This window comes from Panthera onca, chromosome X (genome assembly GCF_046562875.1).
Source record: "Panthera onca isolate mPanOnc1 chromosome X, mPanOnc1 haplotype 2, whole genome shotgun sequence".
Taxonomy (NCBI): Eukaryota; Metazoa; Chordata; class Mammalia; order Carnivora; family Felidae; genus Panthera; species Panthera onca.
Genome location: NC_138357.1, coordinates 81,492,284 through 81,509,892, shown reverse-complemented (window position 1 = coordinate 81,509,892; position 17,609 = coordinate 81,492,284). Strand labels below are relative to the sequence as shown.

The following is a 17,609-nucleotide window of genomic DNA, read 5'->3' as shown; positions in this document are numbered from 1 at the left end:
TTGGTATAAGAAAAAGGGAACTTACCCTGAGTGGTAGCCAACATGACAAAATCATGACCTGGATTTGCAAGAAAAGTGGGTTTTTTTAGTTTATTTATTTATTTTGTGTGAGAGAGCGAGCGAGCGAGACAGAGAGAGAAAGAGAGAGAGAGAGAGAAGCAGAGAGAGAGAGAGAGAGAGAGAGAGAGAGAGAGCAAGTGGGAGAGGGGCAGGGGGGGTAGAGAATCCTAAGCAGGTGCTGCACTGTCAGTGCAAAGCCCAATGCAGGGCTCACAAACTGAGATCATGACCTGAGCTGAAGTCAGATGCTTAACTGACTGAACCACCAGGGGCCCCATGAGGAAAATTTTAACATCAAATATTCCGTGTCTGTTGCCCCACTGTCTTCGATTATCATATATCTCTTTAACAAATGGGATAAAATAGCAAAATAAAGAACTCTGAAAAAATAAGTTGCTTTGTACTTAAGCAAGAGTAGTTTTAAGAATGGTATAGGCAGAAGCTATGTGGGGAACTAAAAGTGATGTAGGAGATGAGTATGTGGCAATGATGTAAGATAAACACATGTAGAATAGCTTGGAAGTGAAAGGAAAAAGAAATAATATCAGGGACAGCAGCATCATGTGAAATTTATGAACTTTTGTTTTAAACAAGAACCTCAAATCAAAACCTTACATTTTTTTAATTTCTTCTGGTGACAATATATACCCCAGGAGGAAGCACTGGCAACTGAGGAACACTTCTTATGTATTATAGGGATAATGAGGAGAAGTCTTTGAAGAACCATCATAGAAAATCTAGGATGTCTATTTGCTATATGTCTAGAAAAACCATGACAGTTGCTGGCATAGAGGGAAGAGTGTGGGAGTAAAGCCTCTTGGCAGTCAGGAATGGGTCAGAGGAGGATGGTGGTGCAGAATCCAAAAGAAAACAGGATTCCTTTTCCTCTAAAACTAGTGGGAAGGTGTGGAGAATAGATGGAAATAGAAGTGTATTGGAGTGGGTGGCATAGATAAATCAGCCACTCTTATAAGTATTTTAACCTTAGAAAAATAGGATATAAAGTCAACTACTAAAGCAAAGTGTAGGATGGAATTCATTTTGTTTATTCATTCATGCATTCATTCAGCCAGCATATTAAGAACCTACCATATAGTGTGATTGGCCTGAGGGATTTACAGACATGTAGTTCCAACTCTGGCCCAGAGTAGATACAATTGTGTGTTTGGAAGGAATCAAGATAAGGAACTGAAAATAGTGTGGAAACAACAGAATTGGACATTACAAATCAATATTGTACCACCTAGGAACCATATCCTAATAGGCAAGACCACCACAGGTAGTCTCCACCACAGGTAGGTGGGAAGGATCTATGGTTAAGGGGCTGGTATTTATTGTGGGCATTCTGGAAAGACCAGGGGGAAGGTGACTGATGAAAGTGGCACACAACATACTGGTCACAGCATTGAAGCTAGAAAGGAAAACTGGTGTATATATAGAGAGATGATGGTTTCACATACGGTAAAAAGATTAGATCTTACAGCCGGGTCTCGGAACTCAGTCAAGCATATGACATTGGGTGAAGCTATATATCTAGTAATGGAGCAGGATTTTAGCCTCCTCCATCCTGTGTATCCTTAGGAAAGTCATTTAGCCTTATGTGACTATCCTAATCAGCCATTGCCATAGAGACATATTCACCTGTAACATGGGCAATTTTGTTATTATCAATTGATAGATTACTCTCCAGGTTTGTCATCTAGGTTTGTCAAAGGCTGTCTGCCTTCTGCGCCATTTTGGTCTATTGTGTCTTCCATAGAAACATCAGGAAAAGCAAAACAAACAAAAATCTTTGAATTTTCTGTACTGAATTGTAATGGATTATGTACAAGTTTTGGGGACCTGGGTTTGAATATTGACCTCACTACTTAAAACAGTAAAGTGAACTTAAGAAAACCACTTTTCCATTCTGAGTCTCACTTTCCCAGTCTGTGAAATAATGTTCGGTAATGATTGTCTTCCAGGATTGCTTTGTAAACTCAGTGAAATACTAGAGGTAAAACAGTTACCATAGTGCCTGGCCTATCTATTCATGGTACCCATGAAACATTATTGACTTATTCTTTCTTTAGTTGGGAATAGCCACATCATTGCTGTGAGTAAAGTTTGAAGCCTAGAAGAGGTCAGTAGCTGAGCTAAAGACATGCAGGGACCCACTCTGGTTTCTCAATCTTATATGACAGAGTTCATTTGAGGTCATCATTCTCTTCCTTCTCTCCCTTTGTGGTCCTAGGAACAGGATTCCCCCCCCCCCCCAACCATATAGTGTGTCTGATGTGTTCAAAACGCTTGGCTACAAGTGATGAGATCTCAACTCAAACTAGCTTAAGCAAGACAAAGGATTTTATTGGATCGGAGAGCTGGGAACTTTGGGACTTCAGGCACAGCTGGATCTACAAGGTTCAAATGGTGCTCTCTAGGTTCTTTCTCCCCATCTCTAATTCTGTTTTTCTCCTCATGGTATGAATATCAACCCCTAAAATTCTCAGATTAATGTCATCCTAATCTAGAGACTTCAGCATGGAGAGGGAGCTTCTTTCTCCCAGTGTCTATACATATTCAATTTAGCAATGGGCTCTGATTGGGCCTGTTTAGGTCCTATAACCATCCTCAAAATTGCTCTTGTGGGAGGGCTGTGGGTGGAGGAGTGGAGGAATTGAGAACTCTAATTTGGCCTAGGCTGTGGGACATGTTCACTCTGGGGAGGGGTGAGAGGAGCACAGCAAGGTGATCAGTAGCCCCAGTGAAAGCACACGGAATGAAAGAAGGGCTAGAGTGCTAAGCAGACAACCTACACCTTCCTCACTAAACAGCCACCAGACATCACTCCTCTGTCACAGTTATAGTGTGCCATGTAATATAAAACATTGTGGAATGGTGAGATACATGGTATCCTGGGAAGGTAAACTTATGCAGTACACCATGGAGAGGTGTGGCACACAATCATAAGGTGAGAGACACTGTGGGAAGCTCAGGGAAACTGTGGTGATGGACAGTGTTGCCACAAACATGCCATAAAACCCAGTCTCACTTTCAACTGCCGGTCCCCCTCACCACCCACTCTCTCAGGACCACCAATTCTCACACTTGTGCTCTTTTCTTGCATTGTTCCTGGTACTCCCTCCACATAACCTGGCTATTCCTCACTGAGCACCTACTTTGGTAAGCCATCCCCTGCAGCTAAGTAGCATTTCATACACTGTTTTTGGGAAAGATACAAACCTGATCACACTGTATTACAGCACAGGGCACTTAATGAGGGCTTGATGGATAAAATGGGTGAGATCACATTACTGAGAGGGTGAATAGAGCAAATAACTGAACTCATCCTCATATTCAACAAACATTTATTAACACAGAAATGAATAAGGCTTGGCCCCCTGTTAGCAGAATGCTCAGTACAGAGGGGCAGACAATCACAAAGCTCCAGTAGAATCACAGTAGAATATCACTGAGGTACAGACAAAGTACTTTGAGGCACAGTGAGAGGGATAGAGGGGTGAGGAACAATTTTCCAATTTATGTCTTTGTAGAACATTTAGAAAAGGCTCCAGAGAAGTCATCTGTGAGTTGATTCTTGAAGGAGGAATAGAAGCCACCAGATAAACAGTCAAGAGGAGCCCTACAGGCTGCACTCAGAAATGTAGGTAAATAAGTGGTTCAGGGAACCAGGCATGAATAATAGAAAAAGGAAAAAAAAAAAAGAGAGAATAAGGAATGAGTAGGACCATCAAGTACAAAGCTCTACTGTACTCTACCGTAGAAATTTAAAGGTCTTGTTTGCCTATGGAGAGAGAAGAGGGAGAGCAGAAGATGGTATGCTCTCAGATATGGGTCCCTATCACTTCCTCAATCAGGTCATAGGGCTTGAACATCAAAGCCAGAGCTTAAATTGTGATCTAATATCCCTAAGCCACTAAATTGTCAAGAACCACTTTTCAGTAGCAAAGAATTTGTATGAATAATGCAGTTCTAAATGGGAGAGAGTCCCTACTATTCATCTTTTTCAGATGCAGTTGATTCTTCCTAAGAAACAGCTCTACTTCTTTAAAAATCAGATGGGGTGTGGAACCTGAAAGGGGAAGGCAGGCTAGAGTTCAAGCCTTGCAGCAATCTCACAATTGGATGTAAAATGATGGTTAAGACTATTTTTTTTTTCAAATTCTATGTATGTGTCAACATAATATTCAAAAAATATTCACAAACCCTTTGTTTTGTTTTTCTTATCTCCACCATTTATTTTTCATACCCGTATGCATTTTAATGTTTAAATTAAAAATAAACTTGTTTTTTTAAAATTTTACTGTTTTTTTCTATTTAAAATGTTTTTATTTTTATTTATATTTAAAAATTTTTAATCCTTTTTATTTAGTTTTTATTTAAATCTCTCAAATTGGACTTCCTTAAGGTTATTTATATATCTTAAAATTCCTTTTTCTCTATTTTTTTTCCTTTTCAAAATTTTTACTGTATATTTATTTTGAGAGAGACAGAGAGAGAGAGGAAAAAAAACAAGTGGGGAAGGGGCAGAGAGAGAGAGAGAGAGAGAGAGAGAATACCAAGCAGGCTCTGTACTGTGAGTGCAGAGCCTGACTTGGGGCTCAGGCCCACGAACTGTGAAATCATGACCTGAGCTGAAATAAAGAGTCAGATGCCTAACCAACAGCCACCCAGGCACCCTTAATTTTTTTTTAATTAAAAAAAGTTAATTTTGTCTTCTTGTCTTGTTCTAAATTTTCTTCCTTTAAAATATTTCTGTAAACTTAAATTTGAATTTTCATCCCATTCTATATTTTTGGAAATTTTATTTCTTAAGCTCTTCATGAATTTTGCTAACTTCTCATTTTTCAACACGTGTATTTTATGGTCTAATTTAAAATGTTTAATATAGACATTTTATTTAACTTTTAAGAGCTCCATTCCCCTTTAACTTTTTACTTCTAAAACTTTAAATTTCACTTTAACTTTTTTGTAAACTTTCATTTTTTATCTTTGTCCTTGTTTTATTCATTTTACCTTTTCTAAACTAAGAAAAATGTATTTTTAAGCCTTAAATAATTTTGAAATTTTAAATTAAAAAAACTTAAATTTTAAAAAATTTCTTTTAAAATATTTAACTTAAATTTTTCAACATTTAGAAACATTTTCTTTTAAAATTAAAAAAAAAGTTTTCTTCTTTTTAAATATTTTCTTGTAAGGCTTTAAAAATTTTTTTTCAATATTCTTTTTTTCAAACCATTTGACTAATCAGCCACAGCTAGAATACCAATTGTGAAGCTTTTTGTTGATGTACAAATACTCCCTGATTTCACATGGTATTTTTGTAGAAACAAATGACATACAGCAGTGGCGGAACATCTCCATTCCCACTCTCCCCATCTAAAACAATGTGTTCATTTAATTATGTTTTATGTGACCATTTTCAACCTCTTCTCCCCCCCACCCTATTTCTTAAGGCTGAATGGTCACTAGTTAGTATTTTTTTTTTTCCTCTTACAGACCCATAAACCATGGTAAAATAGGTTCTTTATATCAAGGTGCTACTTGTCATATAGGTGCTATTTGTCATTGTCAATGCCAGGTAGGTTTTTGCGAAACTTCAAGAGGTGCTTGTTGTTGTATGGGTATTGTCATTGTCCATTCCAGGTAGGTTTATGTGTCATTTCAGGATCCTTGTATATTCATTTCCTTTGTTTTTCTGGTAAGTGTCTTGTAAGACTATTCTTTCTCTAGACCCTGTTTGTGATAGAACAGTAAATACCCTTCACTGTAGAGTAAGTCCTCAATGGTAGCCTTGGTGATGATGGCATCATCACAGCTAAACCATTGGTCCTTTTGTTGCCGGATAAAGCTGGTATAGTGTCCACTTTCCAAAGTTCCATGGTGATTAATCACTGCAAACAAGGAATACTTATTCTCATTGGGTGTACAATCTGTCGGTGGCTGGTCTTCCTTCATTCTGCTGTCCTTAGTGGAGGCCAAAAATGGAGTCATATCCAGCTCCAAGGGAAAGGAGATAAAAGTATTAATCTTTCGCCTCTGTTTACCTACATGTTCAAATCGCTTGAGATGAAAACAGGCCACGATAGGTAATTTCTTCATCGTGAGTTGTTTGGTAGATTCCTGATAGCTTTGGCAACTACTGCATTTGATTTTGGCATTGCTTCCTAGGTACTCTGGCCTTGTAAACCACTGTAGGCAATCTGTGAGTGAGGGAATACCTGGTATGTGGTCATCCCTACTCACTGTGCTGTCAGCTCCCTCTGGACTCTGGGAACTGAATGTGGCACAAGAGCCAGGCAAGTCCAAACTGATGTCCCAGCATGGGTCTATTGTGGTAGAGACACTATGGCAAGCTTGACATGTGACATCTGACTGCAAGCCACCTGTAAAGATTTGGTCTATGATGCAGTTACAGCAGTTGGGGTTATTGGCCTCCTGCCCAACACTATCATCTTTGCTGTGTCTATGCAGCACATCTAATATTGCGATAAGGAACTCATGGGCATCCTGCTGCCTATATCCTGCTAAGTGTTCTGCATGAATCCATATTAGATGCAATAACTTATAAGGAATGTGAGGAGTTCGGCTCCCAGAGTACATTGCATGAAAAAGAGAAGACATTTCACAGACAAGACACAAGCTGGGGCTTGTCATTACACATTTATGCTTGTCAGAGAGAAAGAAATCTTTCAATAAAGGAATATGGGTAAGTGCCTGGACAATACAATTCATAAAGCACGTGTTCCCAAGATTGATTAGCCCTCTCAGGCCTACAGTACAGACTGACTTTTTCCTCCTCTTTTTCTTGGGTTTCACCAATTTTGGCTCCTGTTCCTTTGACTCACAGGTTGAATGTTTCTCTTCAACACCTGATGTCATACACTGCTGTTGAGAAACATCTGTTGAGATGGAAGTTAGTAATTTCAGAATTTTCTCTTTTGTTTCCTTGGCAATCTGTTCTATGTCTTTGTCATATACATAATCCTTACACATAAAGCAATATATAACCCCATGATAGAGGTCTACAGCTAAATTATGCTGTTTTGTTTCTGCATGTTTGTGAATATGTTTCTCGGTAAAGCAGCCAAAAAAGACACAGGAGAGACAAGAGTGGAGTCTGTTCATATGGGTACTACATACATGACAGAAGCACAACTTTGCCTTACGTTTCCTAGTTTCTGGGGTCCCACTCCAAACGAAACGATGGTAGATCAACCGCAGGTTCTTCCTCCAGTTCTTAGCCACTTTAAAGCTCTCCACATGAGAGCAGCCTGTAGGACCCTGATCAAACTCCACCTCCAGCAACCAGTCCCCTAAGCCACCTCGATCCGCAGAGCCACCTAGGTCAGGAGAATAGCTTTGCAGCATCTGGGGCCTAGACCCAGGCCGGGATCTACGCCGCGATCTGCGCCAGTTCTGGGGCCGGGTCAGAAGCTGAGGGGCTGGAGGCTGGGGTGGGGCCGAGGGCCCGGGCAGGGCTCGGGCTCCGGCCCGGGGCTGGGGCCGAGGGCGGGGCTTGCGGCGCGGGCAAAGGGGAGAAGAGCTGCTGTAACAGCGAGGTGGGGTTGAAGGGAGCACCTCCTTATCGCCGCCGCTGTCACTCCACGTCAAGTCCTCCTCCGAAGCAGGCTTACGCTCTTGTAAAGGCTCCAGCTTCACCTCCTCAGCTCCCTGGCCTGAACACATCTTTGCCTCCCCCACCGCCTCCTTCTCCATTTTCCCCGCCTTTTCAGCCACCTCCTCGGGCGAGGCTCCTCCCCCACCGCCCGAGCTCTAGCGGACCAAAGAGCTGGAAGACAAGGAAGTTTCCCGAACTTGGGCCATCAGCTCACCGCCCGGCCTGAGAAGAAAGGTCTGGAATGGAGCTGCGACTGTAGATGGAATGAGACAGGGATTTCTGTGAATGATCTGGCCAGCATCATGGCGGCGGTGCGCCATTAGCGCCCTCAGGACCCCTCCCACCATGAGCTCAGCCAGAGACCAATGCGGGCTCCACCCCCTCTACTCAGGGGCTCCCGGAGCTGCTGAGGAGACAGAAGCAGTTACCTGGTTTAAAAGCGATCCGATCGTGCTGGGAGTGGGGGGCTGGGGTGGGGGAAAGGGAGGAGGACAGAGGGAGGAAAACGTGGAGGTGGGGTGTGGTACGGCCTGAGCTTTAGGGTGGAGATGGAATCTTCTTTTAAAAAAGGCGCCACCCTCTAACTGACTTTCCTGCGCTTTGCGCAGCCTCACTTTGGCATAGCTTCCTCTGACGTTCTTTCCTTTTATTCTAAAAACACACTGGGGTCAAAATTTACCTTAAAAATTGCTAAAAGGGGGCCACCTATGGAAAATGGGCTCAGGGAAAGAAAGTGTCCTCCTCCTCCCTGGAATGGAGCTCCTTCCACCTTACCTATGCTGCTGGGACTGGGTATGTTCCACCCTTGCCGCTGCCTCCAAGGGCACTGTCTTTTGGTCAGCCAAACTCTTGCGCCCTCTCACGCTCTTTTCGCACTTGTGTTCCTTCTCACACCTCGTTTCTTGCTTCAGCACCTTCATTCCCTATTCCTCCGAGAATTCGGACTCTCTCACGCCCTCCACGCGTTCACCGCCCCTGTCTTCAGTGTTTGACCCCCAAGATCTCTGCCCCTTCCCGCCTTCGTCCCCGCAACGCCCCCGGCTCCGCTCTTTGCTTATAGGTCTGGGTTACCTTGGGCCACAGGCGCGTGATACAGAACGTCAGCAGCTGCTGCTGTACTGGCGCTCCTCAACCAACGTTCTCTCCTGACCTCTCCTCAGGGCTGGTCACTAGGGGGCCGCCCCCTGGCCCCTCCCCTCTCGACGTGTGGCCCCCAGCCCCGGATTCTGCCCTCCTGCAGTGATGAATGGCACCGCTGTCCGGTTTGGTCAGACCTCTTCCTGAAACAGATTCTACTGGAGGTAACCACAGCGACGGATTCTAGAGAAAGCCCCTGAAATGGAGGTTCTGGTCTCACCTGGCTCCAGGCCCGGACTCTGCAGATAAAAAAGATTCATTGGGGTGGCGGTTGGGGTTGCAGGAAGGGCAACTCTCTGGCAAGAATCCCTCAGGGAACCATCAAAAATTGATCTCTGGGAACTCAGTGGAGAGAGGAGTATTATTCTGGAGTGTGGTGAGAGGAAGCATAAGGGCTTCAGGCCCTAGATAGGAGATCCCAAGCACTTGCTAGCTTTGTGAGCTCAGATAAAACACCTGATTTCCCTGAGCCTTAGTTATGTCATCTGTTAAACAAAAATGGGAATAATAATCCTAACCTGTTATGAACACTAAATCATAGTATATATAAAGTAAAAGTTCCTTAAGTCACCTGTTTCTTTCACACCTATTTCTCAGTCCACATCTTAAAATCTGCGTATAGCACAATGCCTGGTACTTAGAATACAGAAAAGGAGAACACTGTCTTTCCAAATTCTCTCAAAGTTATTGCTCAGTTCACTGAATTATCCCTCCTAACCAGTTCATGTATATGAACACACACTTAACAAGTGTACATGAACAGATCCCATAACTGTATTACTGTGCTAAATTGTGCTGTGAGAAATACAGAATAAAACGATTTGTGTCCTCCAGATTTTTTCTTCCCAAGGCCACAACCTCCGTGAAAGCTGCTATCTCTGGGGCTTGTTGCCCTTCCTGCCCTATCCATAGAATATTCCTGCTTATCATTGAAGATGTTTAATGCTACATTTAATCTTTCTGGGACAGTCATGCACCTCCTTTCTCAACCTCAGGATAAGGATTCAGTTCTCTCAGGCTCAGGATTGGTATCTTGTAGGTGCCTTCCCAAAATAATGTCAGTGATTTTAGGACATCAAAGAGATTCAGCAATCTGTATGAATTTCCAGAGTGAGCACAGATCATCATGATCTTGGAGAAAAGAACCACCATAACTGTCCTGTAGCCCAAAGTGACTATATGTTGAGAGGTTCAAATAAGAGTTAGTCTTCAGATGAATATGTTTGTAGGAACATTTGCCTGGGAGACAAGAGAGCAATGCTCTTATACTTTCCCACCATTATTAGCTTTGTTTGTAACCTTAAGCAAGCTATATATCACTTCTACAATTCAGTTTCCCTGAGTAAGAAAAGGGTTGATTTGACCTTTTAGCAGTTCTTACCATAAATTCATGGCAACTTAGCAGAAATCCTTTTTTTTTTTTTTTTTATTTTTATTTTTGAGACAGAGAGAGACAGAGCATGAACAGGGGAGGGTCAGAGAGAGGGAGACACAGAATCTGAAACAGGCTCCATGCTCTGAGCTGTCAGCACAGAGCCCCATGCGGGGCTTGAACTCACGGACCGCGAGATCATGACCTGAGCTGAAGTCGGCCGCTTAACTGACTGAGCCACCCAGGCGCCCCCTTAGCAGAAATCCTAATGAGGCTTCCGGTTCACAGATACTTGGCCCCCAAGTCAGATTAATGGCCGTGTGGCTGACTGGAAAGACTTTAACTGCCATGACTTTACACCAGAGAGGGGAGGCTTACTGTTTTCTGGCTAGTCTTTTCCGTTTCTCTGGATGCAGCTAAGCTGCATTAGAGGAGCCTCAGGAGATGGGATGACCTGTTCAAACTGAGGTGCCTTTTGGCAGATTAGTTTGTCTTCCTATGGAGTTTACAAAGGACTTTTAAGCAAGGGTATCAGGGTTTTCCAACATCATGGAAATTGGCCTTGTATAAATGTTAAAGATTTTGACTTGGGATTTAGATAGATTGCACCAGAGGGTGTAAGAGCATACATACAAGGAAGCAGTAGGTGAGAGAAGCAGAAATGGAGTCACCAGTGGGTACTCAGGAGGACTTTGAGGGGAAGCAGTATCAGAGGCAATGACATGCCCTCCTGTTGGTGAGTGGTTGAGTGGCACAGAGGAAGGTGAAAACCTCTGGTGGCTTATAGGGAAGTCCCTTCTATCTCCCTCACTTCTTTTCCTCCATCTGAATTACCCTTTCTCTTGTGCATTCCTCCTTTGACAGAAATCTAGGGTGAGGTAAGGAGGGAGCTTACCTCCTTGGAAGTCCCAGCAGTGCCACCCTTACCCAAAGAACAGCCAGTCATTGCCCCCCCCCCATACTTGCCTATTCCATCCATACCAAACCTTGTGATTTTGATCCACTTCTTGACAATAAATCCTTGAGGGTTAGTTAAAATGGGAAGAGAGGGTAGCTCATCAGAGTTCCATGAAGTAACCCCAGGTGTCCTACCCCAGTTCCATCCCCAGAGTTGACTTTGTTCTGGACCCATCTCCAAGGATCCAGTGTCCCTCCTGATTTACAGTGTCCCTGTTTTACACCTAGTTCAAATGTTCCCTCCTCCAGGAGGTCTTCTCTGACCCCCCCAGATCTGGAGGGTGTCCCTCAGAATACAGCAGCACTTTATAGACAGAGCCCTTCTGGACCCAGCCTCTTTAAAGAGGATCCTCTCTAAAGAGGTCCCTCAGTTTGGACCCTGCCCTAGCCCCTCACCCCTTTGTCATGAAGAGACCACCTACAAAGAAAGGTGTCCTGTTGAAGTGGAACTGGAAAACATATTCAAATCTCAATCATGTAGAAGTACCTGGAAGAAAAGCTCTTTAGAACTATAGACTAATTTATGAAGGAATTTTTTTCCCCCTAGGTAAGGGCATTTGCTCACCCATGGCTAACAAAAGACTTGGCTTATTTCTGGGATAGCAGACCTAGATGGAAATGCTGACTCATTTTCTAGCTGTGTAACTAGGATGAGGCCCAGTAGTTTGTTTTTGACAATTGACTAGCTAATGCTGGTGCAGAATGTTGATGCTGTTGTATGGGGACTGGACTTTGAAAACAACTGTTGTGGGTTATTGTATAAAAACCCATAGGTCAAGACCTTAGTAACAGGAAACTTTTCCAATGTGGCTGGTTTCCCAGGGGTATTGGCATCTCTTGTTGTTTTTTTTTTTTTTTCTGACCACAGAAGATGCTGTAGTATCTGGGGTGAGTAGAATAGAAAAGAGAGATATCTGCAAAAAGCCTGCTTCTGTACTCCTGGTGCCCCAGGACTTTTAAAACAAGCCTTTCAAAAAGAAAGAATATTTCTCCCAATCTGGGCGTCTTTTCAATCACCTCACTTCTTTGAGGCCAGCATTCCAAAAGGCAGACTTGTAGCCATTGCCTGCCCCTGACTAGGTTTGCAGGAAGAGTGCTGTGGATTGGGTTCAGGTCTTTTGGGACCCACGTTGTCTGCCAGCCATTTGCCCCCTTTTCCTTTGTATCCCTTCTTCTGCTCCCTTTCTTCCCTGTGCCTCAGCTCCTAGCTGGTCTACCTCCAGCCTTCCAAAGCAACAGCTTCAAACAACACTGCTGTGTGCATTCTCCTGCCCACAGACCCATGGTGACTCCCTGTAGCCTCTTGGTTTTTTAAAATTTCTAACTTACTCCAACTTTCCCTACCCATAAATATGTCCAGCCTCATCTTTTTTCTTGTTATTATGTTTTTTGTTATTATTATGAGTTTTTTTTCAATTTTTTAAAAAATATTTTTAGGTTTATTTTGTTTTAGAGAGAAAGAGAGGGAGGGAGGGAGAGAGAGAGAGAGAGAGAGAGAGAAAATCCCAAGCAGGCTCTGCAGTGTCAGTGTAGAGCCAGATGTGGGGCTTGAACTTGAACTGTGAGATCATGACCTGGGCTGAAATCAAGAGTTGGATGCTTAACTGACTGAACCACCTAGGTGCCCCTCAAATTTTTATTTAAATTCTAGTTAGTTAACATACAGTGCAGTATTGGTTTCAGGAGTAGAATTCAGTGATTCATCAATTACATGCAATACCCAGTGCTCATCATAACAAGTGTCCTCCTTAGTACCCATCCCTCATCTATCCCATCCCACACCCACCTCCCTCCATCAACCCTCAGTTCTCTGTCTTTATGAGTGTCTTATGGTTTGTTTCCCTGTGTCTCCCCCTCTATATGTTCATTTGTTTTGTTTCTTAAATTCCATTTGAGTGAAATCATGTGGTATTTGTCTTTCTCTGACTAACTTATTTCGCTTACCATAATCCACTGTAGCTCAATCCATGTCGTTGCAAATGGCAAGACTTCATTCTTTTTGATGGTTGAGTAATATTCCATTGTGTGTGTATGTGTATTACATACCACATATTTTTTATCCATTCATCTATTGATGGACATTTGGGATCTTTCCATAGCTTGGCTATTGTTGATAATACTGCTATAACCATTGGGGTGCATATACCCCTTCACATCTGTATTTTTGTATCTTTTGGGTAAATACCTAGTAGTGCAATTGTTGGATCATAGGGTAGTTCCATTTTTAACTTTTTGAGGAAACTCCATACTGCTCTCCAGAGTGACTGCACCAGTTTGTGTTCCCACCAACAATGTAAGAAGGTTTCACTTTCTTCATATCCTCGCCAACACCTGTTGTTTTTTGTGATGTCCAACCTCATCTTCACTTTCTGCCCTCCATGACTCCAGTGCTTCAACCATGGAAGCCTCTCTATTGTCCCTGTCTGTGAGATAACATATATGAAAACATTCAGTATGTCAGCTCAATCCCTTTCCTTCCCCATGGGTTCTCACTTCAAAACACTTCCTAGCACAGACATTCTCAAATTTTTTGCACCTTGGGTCCCTTTGGCAGCTAGATGTAGCCTGTAGCTCCCTTAAGAGAATAATATTTTTATAAATGCATAAAATTAAATGAATAGAATTATAACTGAAATTTATTATATTGAAATATGGTTTTGAATTTTAAAAAAAGATTGTAATTTGATAACATATATGCTTATTTATTAATACATTAAATAAGAGTATCTAGTGATAGACATAACTATCATAATTTCAATTTTAGTATATGTGCTGCCGAAGCGAGCACATAACTATCATAATTTCAAAGTGATAAGCATAAATGATACTTTAAGAAATGTGAAACAAATGTAATGTGATGAAAGTCTTTATTGGTGACATTATTGTGGTTCCTTGCCTAGGTTAGTAATTGAAAGACATGCTCAAATTAAGTTAAAGGTAAGTGAAAATAAAGGCATAGGCCTTTTCCCTGTATATGTGTAGACCTCTCTGAATTCCATATTCTGACTGTTCTTGCTTCATAATGCCCTAACTACCTTGTTTGCTTAGTGGACAAATTTATTACAAACCATTTATTTATTTTTTTTTACATTGGTTACATGTTGAAATAATACTGTAGATATATTGGGTTAATAAAATATACTACAAAATTAATGTAACCCAAAAACGTTGGTGAGATGCCACGAAATAGGTGGCAGTGCCTTAATTGTATGCATGTTGTCAGGCCTGAGGGCCTCTTTCATCCTTGTCAAGGGGAATGCTAACCTTCTCTCCTTTCATAAAACGCTATTACAAACAATTAAGTGCATATTATGTGCTCTTCTCTCTGTACCCATTAAAATGTATCTTATCACTTGTGATGTGAGGTAGATATTGCTATCCATACCTTAAAGGTGGGAAAATGGAGGGATCATTTCACATTGACTACAGATCACACAGGTAAGAAGGGACTGCTAGCCCTGGAGCCTCCAGAAATTTTGACACAGAGCTATGTTCTTCTTCTTATTTATTTGCTTCAGCTCTTTGTTTTATTTTGTTCTTATTAAGTTTTTATTTAAATTCAATTTATTTAACATACAATGTACTATTAGTTTTCAGGTGTACAATTTAGTGATTTAGCACTTACATACAACTCACAGTGCTCATCACAAGTTCAATCATAATCCTCATCACCTATCTAACCCATCACCTACATACCTCCCCTCTAATAACCATCAGTTTGTTCTCTATAATTAAGAGTCTGGGGGCACCTGGGTGGCTCAGTCGGTTAAGTGTCCGACTTCAGCTCAGGTCATGATCTCACAGTTATTGAGTTTGAGCCCCGTGTCAGGCTCTCTGCTGTCAGAACAGAACCCACTTTGGATCCTTTGCCCCCCTCCCTCTCTCTCTGCCCCTCCCCTGCTTGTGCTCTGCTCTCTCAAAATAAATAAATAAAACTTTAAAAAGTTTGTTTCTTGGTTTGCCTTTTTTCCCCTATGCCTGTTTGTTTTGTTTCTTAAATTCTACGTATGAGTGAAATCATATGATATATGCTCTTTGGATGGTAGAATATAATTGGAGCATGTGGCTCAGTTTAGTAAATTACTGAGTATCTGTGTGAGGGAGTAAGGAAACCTTGTTCACTGAAGAAGCCAACAGACTGCATGTCCCAGTAGGGGAGGGACAAGGATGCTGGAGTTCTAACAGAGAGTCTCCTCAGGTCTCACTATGAAAAGATTCTGAAAGAGGGGCTTATGCCTGCTAAATTGGCATCCAATTGTAGTGATATCTGAGAAAATCAAAGGCACTTATTGACTACGGGTTTGACCTGTCTCCTGGTAGCCGGTGCAGTTGTGCTTTCCATTCTTTATCAAGTACTCAGTGCTTTACAACAAGTCACTACTTTCCCACTAACCTTAATTATATAATTGGTACTAGTATTGAATACATTGGCTTTTATATTGATCCTTTTTTCAGTTCTTCATTCTTTTTTTTAATGTTTATTTTTTATATTTGAGAGAGAGAAAGAGACAGAGGGCAAGTGGGAAAAGGACAGAGAAAGAGGGAGACACAGAATCCGAAGCAGGCTCCAGGCTCTGAGCTGTCAGCACAGAGCCTAATGCCAGGCTTGAACTCACAAACCATGAGATCATGACCTGAGCCGAAGTTGGATGCTTACCCACTGAGCCACCCAGGTGTCCCTCTTAGTTCTTTTTGAAGTTGTAAATGGGTACAATATTTTGATATCTAAAATGCTAAGATTCTTAGATTATAAAAAAAAAAAAAAACACATGCAGAATCAAGAGACTACCAGTTTTGGATTATTACCCAACTTCTATCTCTTGGATAGTAAAAGAGATATAAAAATGAACTACCACCTGGCCCATCTCATAGTATTGTGAAAAAAATAAAGTAGTCTATATCATCTTTGAACAGTATAATAGTCTGTAAAACATGAAACAATGTATGTATCTAATATTAAATCCACAAATTATATAATTTTAGGAAGTAGTGATTTATTTTAATTTTTAAACATATTTTGAACAGATATATGCATATGAAAGAAAATTCAAAAAGTACAAAACTGTATATAGTGAAAGGTTTCCCTCCTTCTCCTGACCTCAGACTTAACCTTCATCCTGCCAGAGACAACCACTATTCCTGGATTCATGTGTATCCTTCCAGAAATACTCTGTGCAAATACAAACCTAAATGGGTACTATCTAGTTCTTGTTTAACAGAAATGTCATCAATAATATAAATATTGTACTTCCCAGTGTTTCTTAAACTAACAGTACATCCTAGAAAGCATTCCACATCAGAAAAAAATGAATCAAAAACTTGCAGTTTGTATAGGATGTATGTCTTATGACCTACTTTACAGGAAAAATATAGTTAATAATACCATATAGAATACCAAACTATTGCTAAGAAGGTAGAATTGAGGTATTCACATCACACACAAAAATGGTAGCTGTGTGAGGAAATAATGTATTAATAAGATTGACCATAATAATGTCAATATGTATATCAATCATATACTTCATAATAAATATATACAATATTTAACAACACATTTTAAGTTTTTATATATTTACTTTGAAAGACAGTGAGTGCTAGTCAGAGAGGAGAGAGAATCCCAAGCAGGCTCCATGCTGTCAGTGCAGACACCAATGCGGGGCTTGACCCATGAACCATGAAATCATGACCTAAACCAAAATCCAGAGTTGGATGTTTAACCACCTGAGCCACCCAAGTGCCCCAACATTGCAATTTTAAATGCAGTACGAAAATTAGTTTTTAAAATAAGAATATCATGAGATGATTTATATTCCAATGATTGCATAAAATGTTTGATTTTGATAATTTGAACCATTTCATTTGTGTCCATATTTTGGTTATTACTTCTTTTTGTCATGCAGTCATACTGCGAAGAATACACTTGTACAACATCATTTCACACATCTGTGTATCTATCAGTGGGACAAATGCCTGAAAATGTGTTCAATAGCCATTTCCTAGGTGTCTCCTGAGTGCCAGGCTAGGGACTCAAAGCTCAGGATTACAACACGCTTAAGTTGCACTCAACTCACATCACACAAGGTGATGCAAAATTCACGATCACTACTGTGAACCCCAAAGTATGGTTGTCAATATCAACAGTCAGGGGACAAAACAGCCACAGCAACTAGGGAAAGCTGTAATCCATGTGGTGTCCATTTGACACTAAAAGCACTGTTGCTTTCATCCCCAGTTGTGGGGGTCACCATAAGAGTTCTGTACTTTCCCCCCAACCTTCTGCATCCATGTGTGAAAACCAGGACTTTTTATGTCCTAGAGAGAGGTTTCCCAGGGCACAGGGTTTTAGCACTAAAATTGGGATACCGGATACCCCTGAGCCAACCAGTCAGTTGGTCACCCTTCCACTGTTTCTCAGCAGGCTCTTTCTTTTTGTTCTTTTTAAGTAAGCTTTACAACCACCAT

At 41.4% G+C, this 17,609-nt stretch overlaps 1 protein-coding gene and 1 non-coding gene across 2 annotated transcripts; both read right to left on the bottom strand.

Moving 5' to 3' along the window:
- Positions 1-3,390: 3,390 nt before the first annotated feature.
- Positions 3,391-8,849, bottom strand: USP51 (ubiquitin specific peptidase 51). The gene is given in 2 exon segments (XM_081794252.1): positions 3,391-7,934; positions 8,456-8,849. A coding segment is annotated over 1 exon segment (2,109 nt). The 5' UTR covers positions 7,888-7,934; positions 8,456-8,849; the 3' UTR covers positions 3,391-5,778.
- A 5,458-nt stretch (positions 8,850-14,307) lies between these two features.
- LOC145714787 (U6atac minor spliceosomal RNA) lies at positions 14,308-14,433 on the bottom strand. Its single transcript, XR_014136994.1, has one exon. It is a non-coding gene; the product is annotated as a U6atac minor spliceosomal RNA (small nuclear RNA).
- Between the last annotated feature and the right edge of the window lie 3,176 nt (positions 14,434-17,609).